Here is a 15,107-nt window from a genome sequence, read left to right as displayed (position 1 = left end):
TGGGTACTGGGAATGCCAGGGGGGCTGTAAGGTGCCATAGACAGTCACTATTTATTGGGCTGGGGGGGGGGCTGTTTGTGCCTCTGGGTACTGGGAATGCCAGGGCCTATTTTAAAGCCCAGTCAAGACCTGATCTATAGAGTCTATAACCTGGCTAGGGTTTACTACAGGCCCAGACTGGCAATCTGTGGGTTCTGGCAAATGCCAGAGGGGCTGCTGTAGGAAGCCATAGACAGTCACTATTTATTGGGCTGGGGGGGGCTGTTTGGGTCTCTTTAAATCTCGGTCCACACCTGGTGCTGATCTGATCAGTTAGCCTTTGGGCCAAAGACCAAATAATAATAGAAGCTAATGTAGGCTGTCGGAAGAAGACCACATTGAGGAGCAAATGAAATCCTTTCCCCAATGGGATTATTTTAAACCTACCTAATAGATATGTGTCAGGAAAGATGTCAGGGAGGGCCCATACATGGGTATATAAACTGCTGACTTGGTCTAAAGAGGACTAATCTGCAGAATAAACAATCAGCTTGTATGGCCAGCTTAAGGGTAAAGACACACGGAGCTACTAGTAGCAGCTACTTGTCTTGGCTACTAAAATAGACAATGCTGATCATTTACTGATAACTGTTTCGATGTGTGTTTTAGCAGAGGCAATTCTCAGTATTGTCTATGGCAGGGTATTTTCTGGAGTTTAGTAGCCATGAAAAAGTAGCTGCTACTAGGTAGCTCTGTGTGTCTTCACCCTAAGACCCACAGCTATATGACTGATATGACTGGAACTCAGTTCTACGTTTATAAGTATCTGGCATTGGTTTAGCGCTGGTTATATACAGCTGTATTTAACCTGTGCCTGGTATAGGTTATTCTTTATGGTGTGCCTATTTGTGTTTATTCTTAGTAGTGGGAGCAGCCATACTTGCTCTGATGAGGCGACTGCATCTGCGTATTCTACTGAAACAGTGCCTGGAAACTGTTGGGCAAATAACCATGACACATGGTTGAATCCGGATTTAATTTACTAAGGAATAACTTTTGGGCAAAGCATCTCTGACCCATGTATTACTCGGAAATGAACATCCCAACAAACAGTATAAACCCCCCTCCAGTGAACCAAAAAGAAGTGATACAGCTGCCTCCAGCAAGGAAAGGGTTCTTTAAAACGAAGGTGAGGAAAAATGCAGGCAAATACAATTTCCCCCCCCCAACTTGTAATAGAAAAAAAAGAGGGAGTTGCTCTGCAGGGCTCTGAAAGCTTGTGAAAAATTAAACTCAACAGATTCAAACTGCCCTATTTCCACTTCAAACGAGAAGAAGCAAGCGAGCTCTTCCCAACACATCTTCAAACGCCCCGGCTCCTTAGAAAGTTTCCAAATAAAAAAAAAAAAAAAAGGGAAAATAAAGTGTGAAAAATAAGAAAAAAAAAAGTCTCTTGTTCCCCCAAGCACTGTACCCGTTACTGTAGCTGCTGCCTCTACCTCTCCTAATTATACCCATGTGAGTCTATTAATCAACTAGTAAATTATTTACACAGCCAAGTGTTGTTTGCCGCTATTGGTAATACACCAACTGCAAAGGCTTTTCTGGAACGCAGCGTGCAACTATTCCCCACTGAATCGCTCTCTCTCTCCTCTCTCGCCCCCCCTTCCCCTTCCCCGATGCTCTTCTCTCTTTTCTTCTATTCTCTCGTCCTTGCCTTCCGTCCTGCCTGACTGGCCCCCCTGCAAAATATTTCCATCCGAGGCGCCGGGGGAATTCTGCCTTTTCTCGGTGCATCTCTGCAAGGTCAAAAGGCGGCTGCGGATGCTTTGGGGGAGCGCAGGAATGAGCGGGCGCTGCTGGGCTGCGGCGGCTGGATGTTCAGCCAGGCCCTTATTTTTGGCTAGGGAGGAAATTAATCTTAATAGCTATAGATAATGGGCCCTTAGCAACTCTCATACCTCCACTAAGTAGAAGTAGAGGTCGGGAATAAAAGAAATAACAACTGCTGGCTAGGCTAATGTGTAGAGTTGGGCGGCTGCGGTTTAAGTGTAAGTCAATATGAAGTTTAGCTTGGTCTTAACTTTTTATATCAAACAGAGCAGTGATCTTTATGCTGTGGCTCTCCAGCTCTGGCTGAACTACACCTTTAGCTAGCGATATTCTAAAGGTGGCCATACGCCAAGCGAGCGGATCTTCTCCTGATATCCCCCACCTATGGGTCGGCGATATCTGGAGAATCCGATTAGCTGCCGAATCGGTCTAAAGGTCCCCATATGGGTCCCTTAGACCGATTCGGCAGCTAATCGGCCCGTGTATGGGGACTACCGACGGGCCTGCCCGACCGATATCTGGCATGAAATCGGCCAGATCTCGATCGGGTAGGTTAGAAAATCTAGTCGGATCGGGGACCGCATTGGCTCGTTGATACGGTCCCCGGACCGACTTTGCCTATGCCCGTCATTATAATTCAATCGTTTGGCCCCAGGGCCAAAAGATCAAATTAGCCTAAATTCCCTCAATATTGCCCACCCGTAGGTGAGGATATGGGGAGAAGATCCGCTCGCTTGGCGACATCGCTAAGCGAGCGGTTCTTAAGGTGCAGCAGCTAGAATCGGCCCCTGTATGGGCACCTTTAGGCAATTCATTCATAATTGTCTCTTCTACTACCCTCAGGTTCAGCATTTTAACTGGCTTCTGGTTGCCAAGGGTTATCGACCTTTAGCAACCACATAACCCCTATAAAGGAAAGTAATGGCTTTGTATTATTCTAGTAAATGGCCACTTACTACTAGCAGTAGCATATAGCAATTAAAATGCCAGGCAACCGCCAGTTACCCAATGGGCCTGTTGATCTAGGGAGTAGTGCACACCATGGAATCAGAGAAAGAGGGCAAAACCAGAGAAAGGGAACATTTCTACCATAACTGACATAGGGCTGCTGTGTTTCTTCATACAGCTATAACACTAAATAAGATATTTTGGGCAGGCTTTTCTTGCCCTTTATGTTATGTTATTAGAACATGCTTGATGCATGTAGACATTTCACTGCCAAGGACATTACGGCAAGTATGTTCTAGAATAAATATGGCTGCTAAATGTTTTACAATATGGAGTCAGGAGCACAAGCAGTGGTAGAACTATAGAGGAAGCAGACCCAGCAGTTGATGGAGGGCCGGGGAGACAGGGTCCGAACCATGGGGACTGCTTCTTCTATAGCTTTAAGTACTTCCCCCTCCCTAGCCGCTGTTACCTACCAGGCATAGGTGGAGAGGGGGGGGCTTCGGAGGGCCTCTAAATTTTTTTGTGGGGGAGGCCGTTGCAGCATTGTTATGCCACTGAGTGCCAGCAAACTAGCACACACCGGAGAATAAATATTAGGGTGAAGACACACAGAGCTACTAGCAGCAGCTACTTGTCGTGGCTACTTAAATAGACAATGCTGATTATTTACGGATAACTGACTCTACGTGTGTTTAGCAGAGGCAATTCTCAGTATTGTCTATGGCAGGGTAATTTCTGGGGTTTAGTAGCTGTGAAAAAGTAGCTGCTACTAGTAGCTCTGTGTGTCTTCACCCTTAAGGAATCAAATGACCCACCTTGCTGGTCATTCTCAATGTAAGGCTGGATGACCTCTCCAAGTTTCGTTTGGTCAGCAACCGCTTCTTTCAGCACTTGGCCACAGCAAACTGCGAGCACAAAGAGACACTTTATTATAAGGAGGACAAACAATATATAGGTAATATATGAAAACTGCTTCACAGACCCGGACTGGCAACCTGTGGTTCCTGGCAAGTGCCAAGGGATAAGGTTGGACTGGGCCAGCGCTTACCCGTCTATCTCCCTCCTAAAGGTAAGTATAATATCATATAGATTGTAAGCTCTACGGGGCAGGGACCTCCATCCTTTTGTGTCTTTGACTCTTAACTTATTGCAACTGTATCTTGTATTTATCTGTATTTATTGTTATACTTTGTATTTATCTATTATTATCTTAATAACCCCCTGTTTGTATGAATGTATCCTACTGTACAGCGCTGCGTACATAAGTAGCACTTTATAAATAAAGATATACATACATACATACATAATATGTATGCAAGCTAGGGGGGGTTACTATTTAGTGGGCTGTTTGGGCTGATACCATTCCGGGCCTGTAGCTTCTTGAGTTGTCTTACCCCCTCCTCGTTGTTCTTCCCTAAATACAAAGACATGGTGTAGCACCAACCACTTACTGTTGACAATGCCATACTTCTGCGCCAGCAACGACGCCTGGAGGCTCCGCCCACTGCCCGGGGGCCCGTACAGGAGTATTCGAGGTGTGTGAGGTGCCAAGGACCTTGGCTTGCTTAAAACAAACGTCAGCACTAAGAAGGAAAAAAGGCATGTGAATGAGAGAAGACAATAGGCAACATGGCAGTAGCAAGAGCACCCCTGCTGGACATATGTGCCATTGCAGCTACAGTAAGTCATACTTATGTACCCAGTCTGCCCCCCTGTTATACTGCACTGGGTGTCCGACGGGCGATTAGATAGGATAGTTTTTGCATTAGAAAGAAAATGCTATTAAATCCACCCTTAGCCTTCTAATGCCTCGTTCTCTGTAATTTCCTCCGACCGGCTACAGGCAGGAATGGCTGCTTACAAATGGAGCTAATTTTCAGTAAATAACTGTAAGTTAATTAGGAGTAATAATCCCCCAGATAGACGCTTTGACTAATTATCATGAATAAAAAAGGATTTTTTAAGCCTGACGTGTTGTACTGAAAGATCTACAGAGGATTTGCCTTCTATGTATGCGCATTTTATTTCATTTTTTTTTTTTCCTTTTCCCGGGCCCTAATTTATCTCCTTGCATTATTAATTAGTAATAATTAATATTCAAGCACCCACGTCTTTATTTACTGTTTGAGCCATGAATTCTTCATGAAAGCTGATATCGACTTTTAGATGTAATTAAGCAATTTGGAAACTAATTAATTTGCAATGGGAAGGAGAGAGACAATGTTACCATTTACTTCTAAGAGGGCATTCTTTTGTGTTATACGCAACCCGGTGCCGGCGGGTCGGGATACCGGCAACAGTTCCAATTATAAAGTGTAATAGGAACCCCCTCGGAGAAATGTATGGGGCACAAAGATGTGGCCATTGTTTGGTTATTTACATTAATTATAGCAACAAGTGACGCTTCTTGTGTTGCTTAACTGGATCCCCCAGATACTATTGTTCCTTTAAATGGGTTAAGGTGGCCATACACAAGCAGATCCGATCTTCCAATGGGTGGGCGATAACGGGGAGCATTTAGGGAAAAAAAAATAATTTGATTGTTTGGCCCTAGGGCCAAACGTGGGCGGCAATGGGGCAGTTGGTTCGGCTCGTTGATGTGGTCCCCGATCCGACTGGATTTTCTAACCCGGCCAATTTCAGGCCAGATATCGGTCGGCCAGGCCCCTCGGTTCTGCCCCTACACGGGCTGATAAGCTGCCGAATTGGTTCAACTGACCGATATCGGCAGCTGCTATTGGCCCGTGTATGGGGACCTTAAAGGTCCCCATACACGCTGAGATCCGCTCGCTTGGCGAGATCGCCATGCGAGTGGATCTGCACCCGATATCCCCACCTACGGGTGGGCGATATCGGGGTGCGTGTAGGCCAAACGATCGAATTATACTGGCGGCAAGGGGCAGTCGGTTCGGGGACCGCATCAACAAGAAGATGCGGTCCCCGATCCGACTAAATTTTCTAACCTGGCCAGTCGAGATCTGGCCAATTTCAGGCCAGATATCGGTCGGCCAGGCCCCTCGTTTCTGCCCCTACACGGGCAGATACTGCCGAATCAGTTCAAGGGACCCATATCGGCAGCTACAATCTGCCTGTGTATGGGGGCCTTAACTCACATAGAAAGTTGTTTAGATTGGGCCATCTACAACATGCTGACATTTTATTTATAGTTAAACTTACCCTTTATTTTTTTCTGCACTTGGAAGTGAGGAATAGTTATCCCCTGGAAACATCTGGCCATATCTTTTGCCTGTAGGTGCTAGTAAGGGCACAATGACACTACGGGATGCCAAGGAGATGCCATCAGGAAGTTTGTACCCAAGCACCCAGGGATCACTGGGGTCACACACAAGTCTATTGGTTAATTGTTGTAGATTGTAAGCTCTTTTGGGCAGGGCTCTCTTCACCTCTTGTATCGGTTACTGATTGCTTTATATGTTACTCCTTGTAGAGTGTAAGCTCTTTTGGGCAGGGCTCCCTTCCCCTCCTGTATCGGTTACTGATTGCTTTATATGTTACTCTGTATGTCCAATGTATGAAACCCACTTACTGTACAGCGCTGCGGGATATGTTGGCGCTTTATAAATAAATGTTACTAAATAAATAAATAATAGACTGACTAAATGCTTCCAGCCATTAACCTACACTGGGCCTTCTACTGCTCAAATAAGAACATATTCAGAGCCTGCTTGTAGACAGCCTTAAATGTCATAGATCTCATTTATGCCCAGGGTGGGAATGGCCCTTGGCTGGGCTGCTGTAGGGCCTAGGTCTACCTCTGGATGTTTGCCAGGTCAATCCAACCCTGGCAATGTGCGCAGTTTCAAGTGTAGCACCTAATTGGCTAATAAAGAAAAATGTGGGTAGTTATGAAGACCCACATCTTGGTAAAGTGCAAACATATCAATTTCATATAATGCTGCCAGAGATACTCTACGGTACACCAGCTCATAACTCCTATCTACCTACTCTTCATTCTCCCTGCCATTATCTAATAGCCCTGCCACCTATTTTATTTGTCTGCAACAAGCCAACAGCTAGCTGTCTTTACATTGCTAGGCTCACAAAGTTTCATTGATGTGGGTGATTGCTTTACATATAGACTACATGCACTGTCTAGGCCAGGGATCCCCAACCTTTCTTACTCGTGAGCCACAGTCAAATGTAAAAAGACTTGGAGAGCAACACAAGCACCATAAAAGTTCATGGAGGAGCCAAATAAGGGCTGTGATTGGCTATTAGGCAGCCTCTATGCACCCTATCAGCTTACAGGGGGCTTTATTTGGTAGGAAATCTTGTTTTTATTCAACCAAAACTTGCCCCCAAGTCAGGAATTCAAAAATAACTACCTGGTTTGGGGGCGCTGAGAGCAACATCCAAGGGGTTGGTGAGCAACATGTTGCCCCCGAGCCACTGGTTGGGGATCACTGGTCTAGGTGGAACTCACTCATCCAACTCACCAAAGGTGCTGGCCATTAAACATTTCCATTGCTTAATGTTTAAGAATATTCCCCTTCCTTACCTTGTGAGAAGACATCCATGTATGGCTGGTCTGCGTTTATCTTCTTGGACGTCTTTGGGTAAGTGCGCAATATGCCTGGGATATTTCTGTGGTACTCTATGAGCCGTAGTCCAGTTTCCTCCTCAGAGATTCCCTCTGGTTCCACCAAGTTCCTCTGCACTGTGGGGTCACTGGGCCAGTCGAAGGTGGTGTGATAGACCTCTAAAGCCACAGAGATCCATTCATTAGCATCATAAATCTGCCAATGCCATTATACAAGCTATCAGTTCATCTGCTACATTATCTTTGTAAGGCTTCTCTTGTTTAGATTTACACTATGGTAGCAGAAGTCTTTATAAGTTTATGGAGAAGTCTTTATAAGTTTAAATAGAGAAGGAGATGACCCACAAGTGGTCATCATCAACCATAAACATAATGGAGATCCATTTCTTAGTAATCTGATCTACTGGCACTGGTGTGGCCACCTGTAGACTTCTTAGCCAGGAAAAGGCTTTCCTGGCTAAGGGCACATTGGAAACCTTGGTTTCTATGGCAGGTATAAGTTCCCAGAATGCCTTGATTCCCAGAATGTTCCCAGAATGCCAAGCAGCACACTAGCAAAGGCATCAGTCTATAACTAAATATAGGGACTTCCAATCGTGCTTCAGTTAAGCCCGTGCCTACCTCCATTTGCAGTATCAATCCTTTTCCCCATATTTCTCTCAATCAGGACAATATCTGGAGCATCCAGCACAACTAGAGTCAAGCAAAAAAGGAAAAAAAGTCAAGCAATCACAATATTCAGAATGTTGTACCCCCAGGTATCTAACTGGAGATTTGAAAATATCAACTGCAAACAATAGGTATTAGGAAATGTCTAATAAATAAACTGCAGAGTCATTAACACACGGCTGGTTGGCACACATGCTCTGTGGTGTCGGGATCGATTCTGACCAAGGTTGAGTTTGTATTTTTTCCATGTAATGGTGTGGCTCTCCTCTAGGTGTTCCACATACAACACAAACTAGTAACCTGACCAGCTTTTGATGATATCGACCTGAAGGTAATAGACTGTAAGCTCCATTGGGGGAGGGAATGATATGGGTTATTAAACACTCTTTATAAGGTTCTAGATAAAAACCAGGGAGACAACTAAATAAATTTGACTTTGAGCTGCTTAAGAACACTGGAGAATTTGATATATAAATCATAAATTGTGCTGTTCCACTAACGGACCCTGGGAGCAGGGTTGGACCCCACTGACCTAGAACCAATCCCTGGCAGAAAACGGGGTGGCAGCCCTGGTGGGCTCCGCTGGCCCAGAACCAATCCCTGGCAGAAAGCGGGGTGGCAGCCCTGGTGGGCCCCACTGGCCCAGAACCAATCCCTGGCAGAAAGCGGGGTGGCAGCCCTGGTGGGCTCCGCTGGCCCAGAACCAATCCCTGGCAGAAAGCGGGGTGGCAGCCCTGGTGGGCTCCGCTGGCCCAGAACCAATCCCTGGCAGAAAGCGGGGTGGCAGCCCTGGTGGGCCCTGCACACCACAGTCCAACCCTGCCCAGGATAAAGGGAAAGTGGACTTCTTAAACACAGGTATCCATGAAACCAATGGTGTCCAAAAACTTAGATCTAACATGCTGAGCTCAAGTGATAACCAGCGTTGTTCCTAAGCAAGAAATCAGGAGAAAGATAACCATGATACTTAGCCTTTACTTGAGTTCTTCTATTATGTTTCAAGTATTAACTCTATCATTAATGGAGAATATTATTCTTAAACCCTTTGCTTGGACTGCTTCCTTTGCAGAAGATACCTGACCCGCTCTTCACTGCTCTTGGCTACTTTGGTACCATTAAGATGGATGCCAGCTTACCTAAATGGTCAGGGCATATTCCAGCCATCTGCAGCTTTAGCGCTTGCTCTCGTGTTTTGGGGAACCCTTCCAAAATCCATCCCTAAAATAAAGCCAAGGAAGAAAGTAAGTTGTCGAAAGTAGGATAAAGTAGTAGAAAATATTACAGAAGGAGACAGCACTTAACCAGCAAGAGGATAATGCAACATTTTCTACTGGTCTACAAGCAAAACACGGAGGGTACTTGCCTTTTTGTATGTGACCTTGTGCAAGCTATTGTCCTCTCTTACCAGCTGTTTGGATGAAGAGGCAGAAGAACAATGGAAGCTGGTGTAATAAATATGTTTATGCTCGCTTAGTGCCACAGTGTGCCCAGCTGGCCTCTTGTCAAACCAGAATGTACAGTCTTGGAAGGGGAATAGACAATGTACCGAAAAGTCTGCTGTACAAACTTTCATTCTTCATCTAGCTTTTTCAGCCATGTTGTAACCCATATACGGTACCACTGTAGAATTCAGTTTAAACTATTGATGGACCAAAAGCTTGTACCAATACATGAGGAGATACATGATTTTGCACCAGAAGCCATTGAGCTGTTATTTCAAATAAATGTAAGAATGGAAAGTTGGCCAATGTGGTGTACAGGAATACAGGGATCCCCAACCAGTGTTGCTCCCCAACCCCTTGGATGTTGCTCTCAGTGCCCCCAAACCAGGGAGTTATTTTTGAATTCCTGACTTGGGGGCAAGTTTAGGTTGGATAAAAACAAGATTTCCTACCAAATAAAGCCCCCTGTAAGCTGATAGGGTGCATAGAGGCGGCCTAATAACCAATCACAGCCCTTATTTGGCTCCTCCATGAACTTTTATGGTGCTTGTGTTGCTCTCCGAGTCTTTTTATATTTGACTTGTGGCTCACAAGTAAAAAAAAAGGATGGGGATCCCTGCACTAGAGTATATGTCAATATGCTCAGATACCGCAGAGCAGTGATCCACAACCAGTGACTCACAAGCAACATGTTGCTCACTAACCCATTGGATGTTGCTTCCAGTGTCCTCTATGTAGGTGCATATTCCTGGCTTGAAGGCAAGTTTTAGTTACAGAAAAACCATGTATACTGACAAACAGAACCTCCTGTAGGCTGTTAGTCCACAAAGAGCCTACCAATAGCCAATCACAGCCCAAATTTGGCACCCACAAGAACTTTTTTATGCTTGTGTTGCTCCCCAGCTCCTTTTACATAGAGCAGTGATCCCCAACCAGTGGCTCAGGGGCAACATGTTGCTCACTAACCCATTGGATGTTGCTTCCAGTGTCCTTTATTTAGCTGCCTATTCATGTTAATATGCTGACATACTTTAGAGCAGTGATCCCCAACCAGTGGTTCATGAGCAACATATTGTTTCTCCCAGTGGCCCCAATGAAGGTGCCATTTTTACATTTTTGTCTAGGAGACACATTTTTACTCCAAGCAGAGCCTCCTACAGGCCAGCAGTCCACATGGGGCTACCAAATAGCCAATCACAGCCCTTATTTGGCACCCCCAAAGAACTCTATTCATGCTTGTGTGGCTCACCAAAAATTCTTATATCTAGTTGTGGCAAGTACAAATAGTTTGGCATACCCTGCCATAAAGAATCAGAAAGCTTATGGCCACATATACCATTTTGTTGCCCAAGGTGGTTGAATCCCATGCTCCGTTCTGATCCAATTTTAAATGATAAAAAGATGTCCAACTCTACAAAAGGTCAACCTAGTAAAAAATATATAGGACTATAGTCCTTCCCACTGCTCTATTACCTTCTTCTACTGTTGTTTGGTCTTTATCCCTTTATTCTTCTTATTTGGTACCTTATATATATACAGTCCCGCAGTCATATGTAGCAAATTCCCATTCTCCCGGATAAAGCCACGAGAGCTGGAGTTCTACTGATAGAGAACACCAACAAACGAAGCTCGGCACCCTAGAACATCCAGGTTTCGTTATTTGGTTATTTTTTTTTTATTTTGGGAGATTTCAGCTATTTCCCAGGGTCTCGGAAAACCCACAAGTACACCAGCATGCAAATAAAGGGGAAAAAATCAATCAATCCTTTTAATTAGTATATATTATCCGGCGCCTTGACACATCAGTGAAATGTCTATTCCGCCGCGGAGCTGTGTGCTTTGTTGGGAACAGGTTAATTGATATTCTGATGTGCTCTCCTTGTCTTGCTGGCACCGGCTTAATACCCCCAGTGGTTTGGTTCTGTTTTATCACACATCAAAAAAGCCGTCTGCTCAGCACACCCTGAGCACAGCTCCAAGCTGGAGGTCTGAACAGCTGCACGGAGCATGGGATCACAGGAGGGACAAGATTCTAGCAGATGTCACTGATAAAAAAAAAAAAATTGCTTATAAATATATATATACGGACAGTCACAGGGGCCGAGAGATGCAAACATTAACCGGGGGGGGGGGGGGGGGGGAAGCATGGCCGGACAAGACCTGACTCACAAACAGACTTTGCTACTGAGTCGAATAACATGGCGCTGTTAATGAGGGTTAGACAATTACACGGCACGCGTTTCATGTTCCCATTGCTATAGTGGTTATTGTAGGGCACAATTAACCCCAAGGTACAGTTAGCAAGATGTGCCATGATTATCTAGTTAATTGATTTTAATCTTCCCTTTGTATACTGGAAATAGGAAGAGGCAGCTGTATAATTGCTACCAGTGTATTTTGCAGTTTCAGTCTTGCATAAGACTCCTTTGTAGTCGCAACTGGCTTCCCATAGAAACCTAGAGGAGATGCAGGGAGGACATGAGATGAAGAAGCTGGGGGGTTTTAGTTGAATATAGCTAATAATGGAAATATAAAGAGGTGGGTGGATAACTACTACCAATATACTGTGCAGATTCAGTCTTGCGTAAGACTTCTCTGTATTCACAAACCTCTTCCCATAGGAAGCTAGAGGAGATGCAGGAAGGACATAGGATGAAGAAGATGGGGAGTTTTAGTTGAATATAGCTATTTATGGAAGATGGGGCTGGATAAGTGCTAACACTGTATTTTGCAGTTTCAGTCTTGCATTAGACTCCTCTATAGTCACAAGCTTCTTCCCAAAGGAAGCTAGAGGAGATGCAGGAAGGACATGAGATGAAGAAGCTATGGGGAAGCTGGGAGTTTTTAGTTGAATATAGCTACTTATAGAAATATAAAGATGTGGTTGGATAAGTACTACCACTGTATTTTGCAGTTTCAGTCTTACATAAGACTCCTCTATAGTCACAAGCTTCTTCCCAAAGGAAGCTAGAGGGAGATGCAGGAAGGACATGAGATGAAGAAGCTATGGGGAAGCTGGGAGTTTTTAGTTGAATATAGCTACTTATAGAAATATAAAGATGTGGTTGGATAAGTACTACCACTGTATTTTGCAGTTTCAGTCTTACATAAGACTCCTCTATAGTCACAAGCTTCTTCCCAAAGGAAGCTAGAGGGAGATGCAGGAAGGACATGAGATGAAGAAGCTATGGGGAAGCTGGGATTTTTTAGTTGAATATAGCTACTTATAGAAATATAAAGATGTGGTTGGATAAGTACTACCACTGTATTTTGCAGTTTCAGTCTTACATAAGACTCCTCTATAGTCACAATATTCTTCCCAAAGGAAGCTAGAGGAGATGCAGGAAGGACATGATAACTACTACCAATATACTGTGCAGATTCAGTCTTGCGTAAGACTCCTCTGTAGTCACAAGCTTCTTCCCAAAGGAAGCTAGAGGAGATGCAGGAAGGACATGATAACTACTACCAATATACTGTGCAGATTCAGTCTTGCGTAAGACTCCTCTGTAGTCACAAGCTTCTTCCCAAAGGAAGCTAGAGGAGATGCAGGAAGGACATGATAACTACTACCAATATACTGTGCAGATTCAGTCTTGCGTAAGACTCCTCTGTAGTCACAAGCTTCTTCCCAAAGGAAGCTAGAGGAGATGCAGGAAGGACATGATAACTACTACCAATATACTGTGCAGATTCAGTCTTGCGTAAGACTCCTCTGTAGTCACAAGCTTCTTCCCAAAGGAAGCTAGAGGAGATGCAGGAAGGACATGATAACTACTACCAATATACTGTGCAGATTCAGTCTTGCGTAAGACTCCTCTGTAGTCACAAGCTTCTTCCCATAGGAAGCTAGAGGAGATGCAGGAAGGAGATGAGATGAAGAAGATGGGGAGTTTTAGTAGAATATAGCTAATAATGGAAATATAAAGAGGTGGGTGGATAACTACTACCAATATACTGTGCAGATTCAGTCTTGCGTAAGACTTCTCTGTATTCACAAACCTCTTCCCATAGGAAGCTAGAGGAGATGCAGGACAAGACATGGGATGAAGAAGCTGGGGAGTGTTAGTTGAATATAGCTACTTATGGAAATATAAAGATGGGGCTGGATAACTAATAACACACTTGTTACTTGATCCTGACGAAGGGAGGGTGTATCCCCCCCGAAACTTGATCAAGGTGGTCATAATAAATGGGGTAAGCTCCCCGACTGCATATGTATGTGTGTGCGGCTCCATTACAGAAACAGTTTGATTGCTGGATAACTACTACCACTGTGTTTTGCAGTTTCAGTCTTGCATAAGACTCCTCTATAGTCACAATCTTCTTCCCAAAGGAAGCTAGAGGAGATGCAAGAAGGACAGGAGTTGAAGTTGGGGAGTTTTAGTTGAATATAGCCAATAATTGAAATATAAAGAGTTGGGTGGATAACAACTTCCAATATATTGTGCAGATTCAGTCTTGCGTAAGACTTCACTGTAGCCACAAGCTTCTTACCATAGGAAGCTAGAGGAGATGCAGGAAGGACATGAGATGAAGAAGCTGGGGAGTTTTTAGTTGAATATAGCTACTTATGGAAATATAAAGATGTGGTTGGATAAGTACTACCACTGTATTTTGCAGTTTCAGTCTTGCATAAGACTCCTCTATAGTCACAATTTTCTTCCTATAGGAAGCTAGAGGAGATGCAGGAAGGACATGATATGAAGAAGTTTGGGAGTTTTAGCTGAATATAGCTAATAATGGAAATATAAAGAGGTGGGCGAATAACTACTTCCAATATACTGTGCAGATTCAGTCTTGCGTAAGACTTCTCTGTAGTCACAAGCTTCTTTCCATAGAAACCTAGAGGAGATGCAGAATGGACATGGGACGAAGAAGCTGGGAGTTTTTAGTTGAATATAGCTAATAATGGAAATATAAAGGGGTGGGTGGATAACTACTAGCTACTTAAAGATGGGGCTGGATAAGTACTACCACTGTATTTTGCAGTTTCAGTCTTGCATAAGACTCCTCTATAGTCACAATCTTCTTCCCATAGGAAGCTAGAGGAGATGCAGGAAGGACATGGGATGAAGAAGCCGGGAAGTTTTACTTGAATATAGCTAATAATGGAAATATAAAGGGGTGGGTGGATAACTACTACAAATATATTGTGCAGATTCAGTTTTGCGTAAGACTTCTCTGTAGTCACAAGCTTCTTCCCATAGGAAGCTAGAGGAGATGCAGGAAGGACATGGGATGAAGAAGCTGGGGAGTTTTTAGTAGAATATAGCTACTTAAAGATGGGGCTGGATAAGTACTACCACTGTATTTTGCAGTTTCAGTCTTGCATAAGACTCCTCTATAGTCACAATCTTCTTCCCATAAGAAGCTAGAGGAGATGCAAAAAGGAGATGAGATGAAGAAGCTGGGGAGTTTTAGTTGAATATAGCTAATAATGGAAATATAAAGAGGTGGGTGGAAAACTAATACCAATATATTGTGCAGATTCAGTTTTGCGTAAGACTTCTCTATAGTCCCAAGCTTCTTCCCATAGGAAGCTAGAGGGAGATGCAAGAAGGACATGGGATGAAGAAGCTGGGGAGTTTTTAGTAGAATATAGCTACTTAAAGATGGGGCTGGATAAGTACTACCACTGTATTTTGCAGTCTCAGTCATGCATAAGAGTC

At 44.1% G+C, this 15,107-nt stretch overlaps 1 protein-coding gene across 1 annotated transcript in view; it reads right to left on the bottom strand.

Moving 5' to 3' along the window:
* The window catches only part of ak8 (adenylate kinase 8), a 76,447-nt gene that overhangs the window by 34,023 nt on the left and 27,317 nt on the right, over positions 1–15,107 (bottom strand). The window contains exons 6-10 of the mRNA NM_203773.1: positions 9,130–9,211; positions 7,946–8,017; positions 7,283–7,483; positions 4,215–4,346; positions 3,579–3,668 (exon numbers count right to left, since the gene is read on the bottom strand). Coding sequence (NP_989104.1) covers positions 3,579–3,668; positions 4,215–4,346; positions 7,283–7,483; positions 7,946–8,017; positions 9,130–9,211 — 577 coding nt within the window. The remainder of the gene's footprint in view (positions 1–3,578; positions 3,669–4,214; positions 4,347–7,282; positions 7,484–7,945; positions 8,018–9,129; positions 9,212–15,107) is intronic.

Source organism: Xenopus tropicalis, chromosome 8, assembly GCF_000004195.4.
Source record: "Xenopus tropicalis strain Nigerian chromosome 8, UCB_Xtro_10.0, whole genome shotgun sequence".
NCBI lineage: Eukaryota > Metazoa > Chordata > Amphibia > Anura > Pipidae > Xenopus > Xenopus tropicalis.
This window is presented reverse-complemented; position numbering and strand designations above follow the sequence as displayed.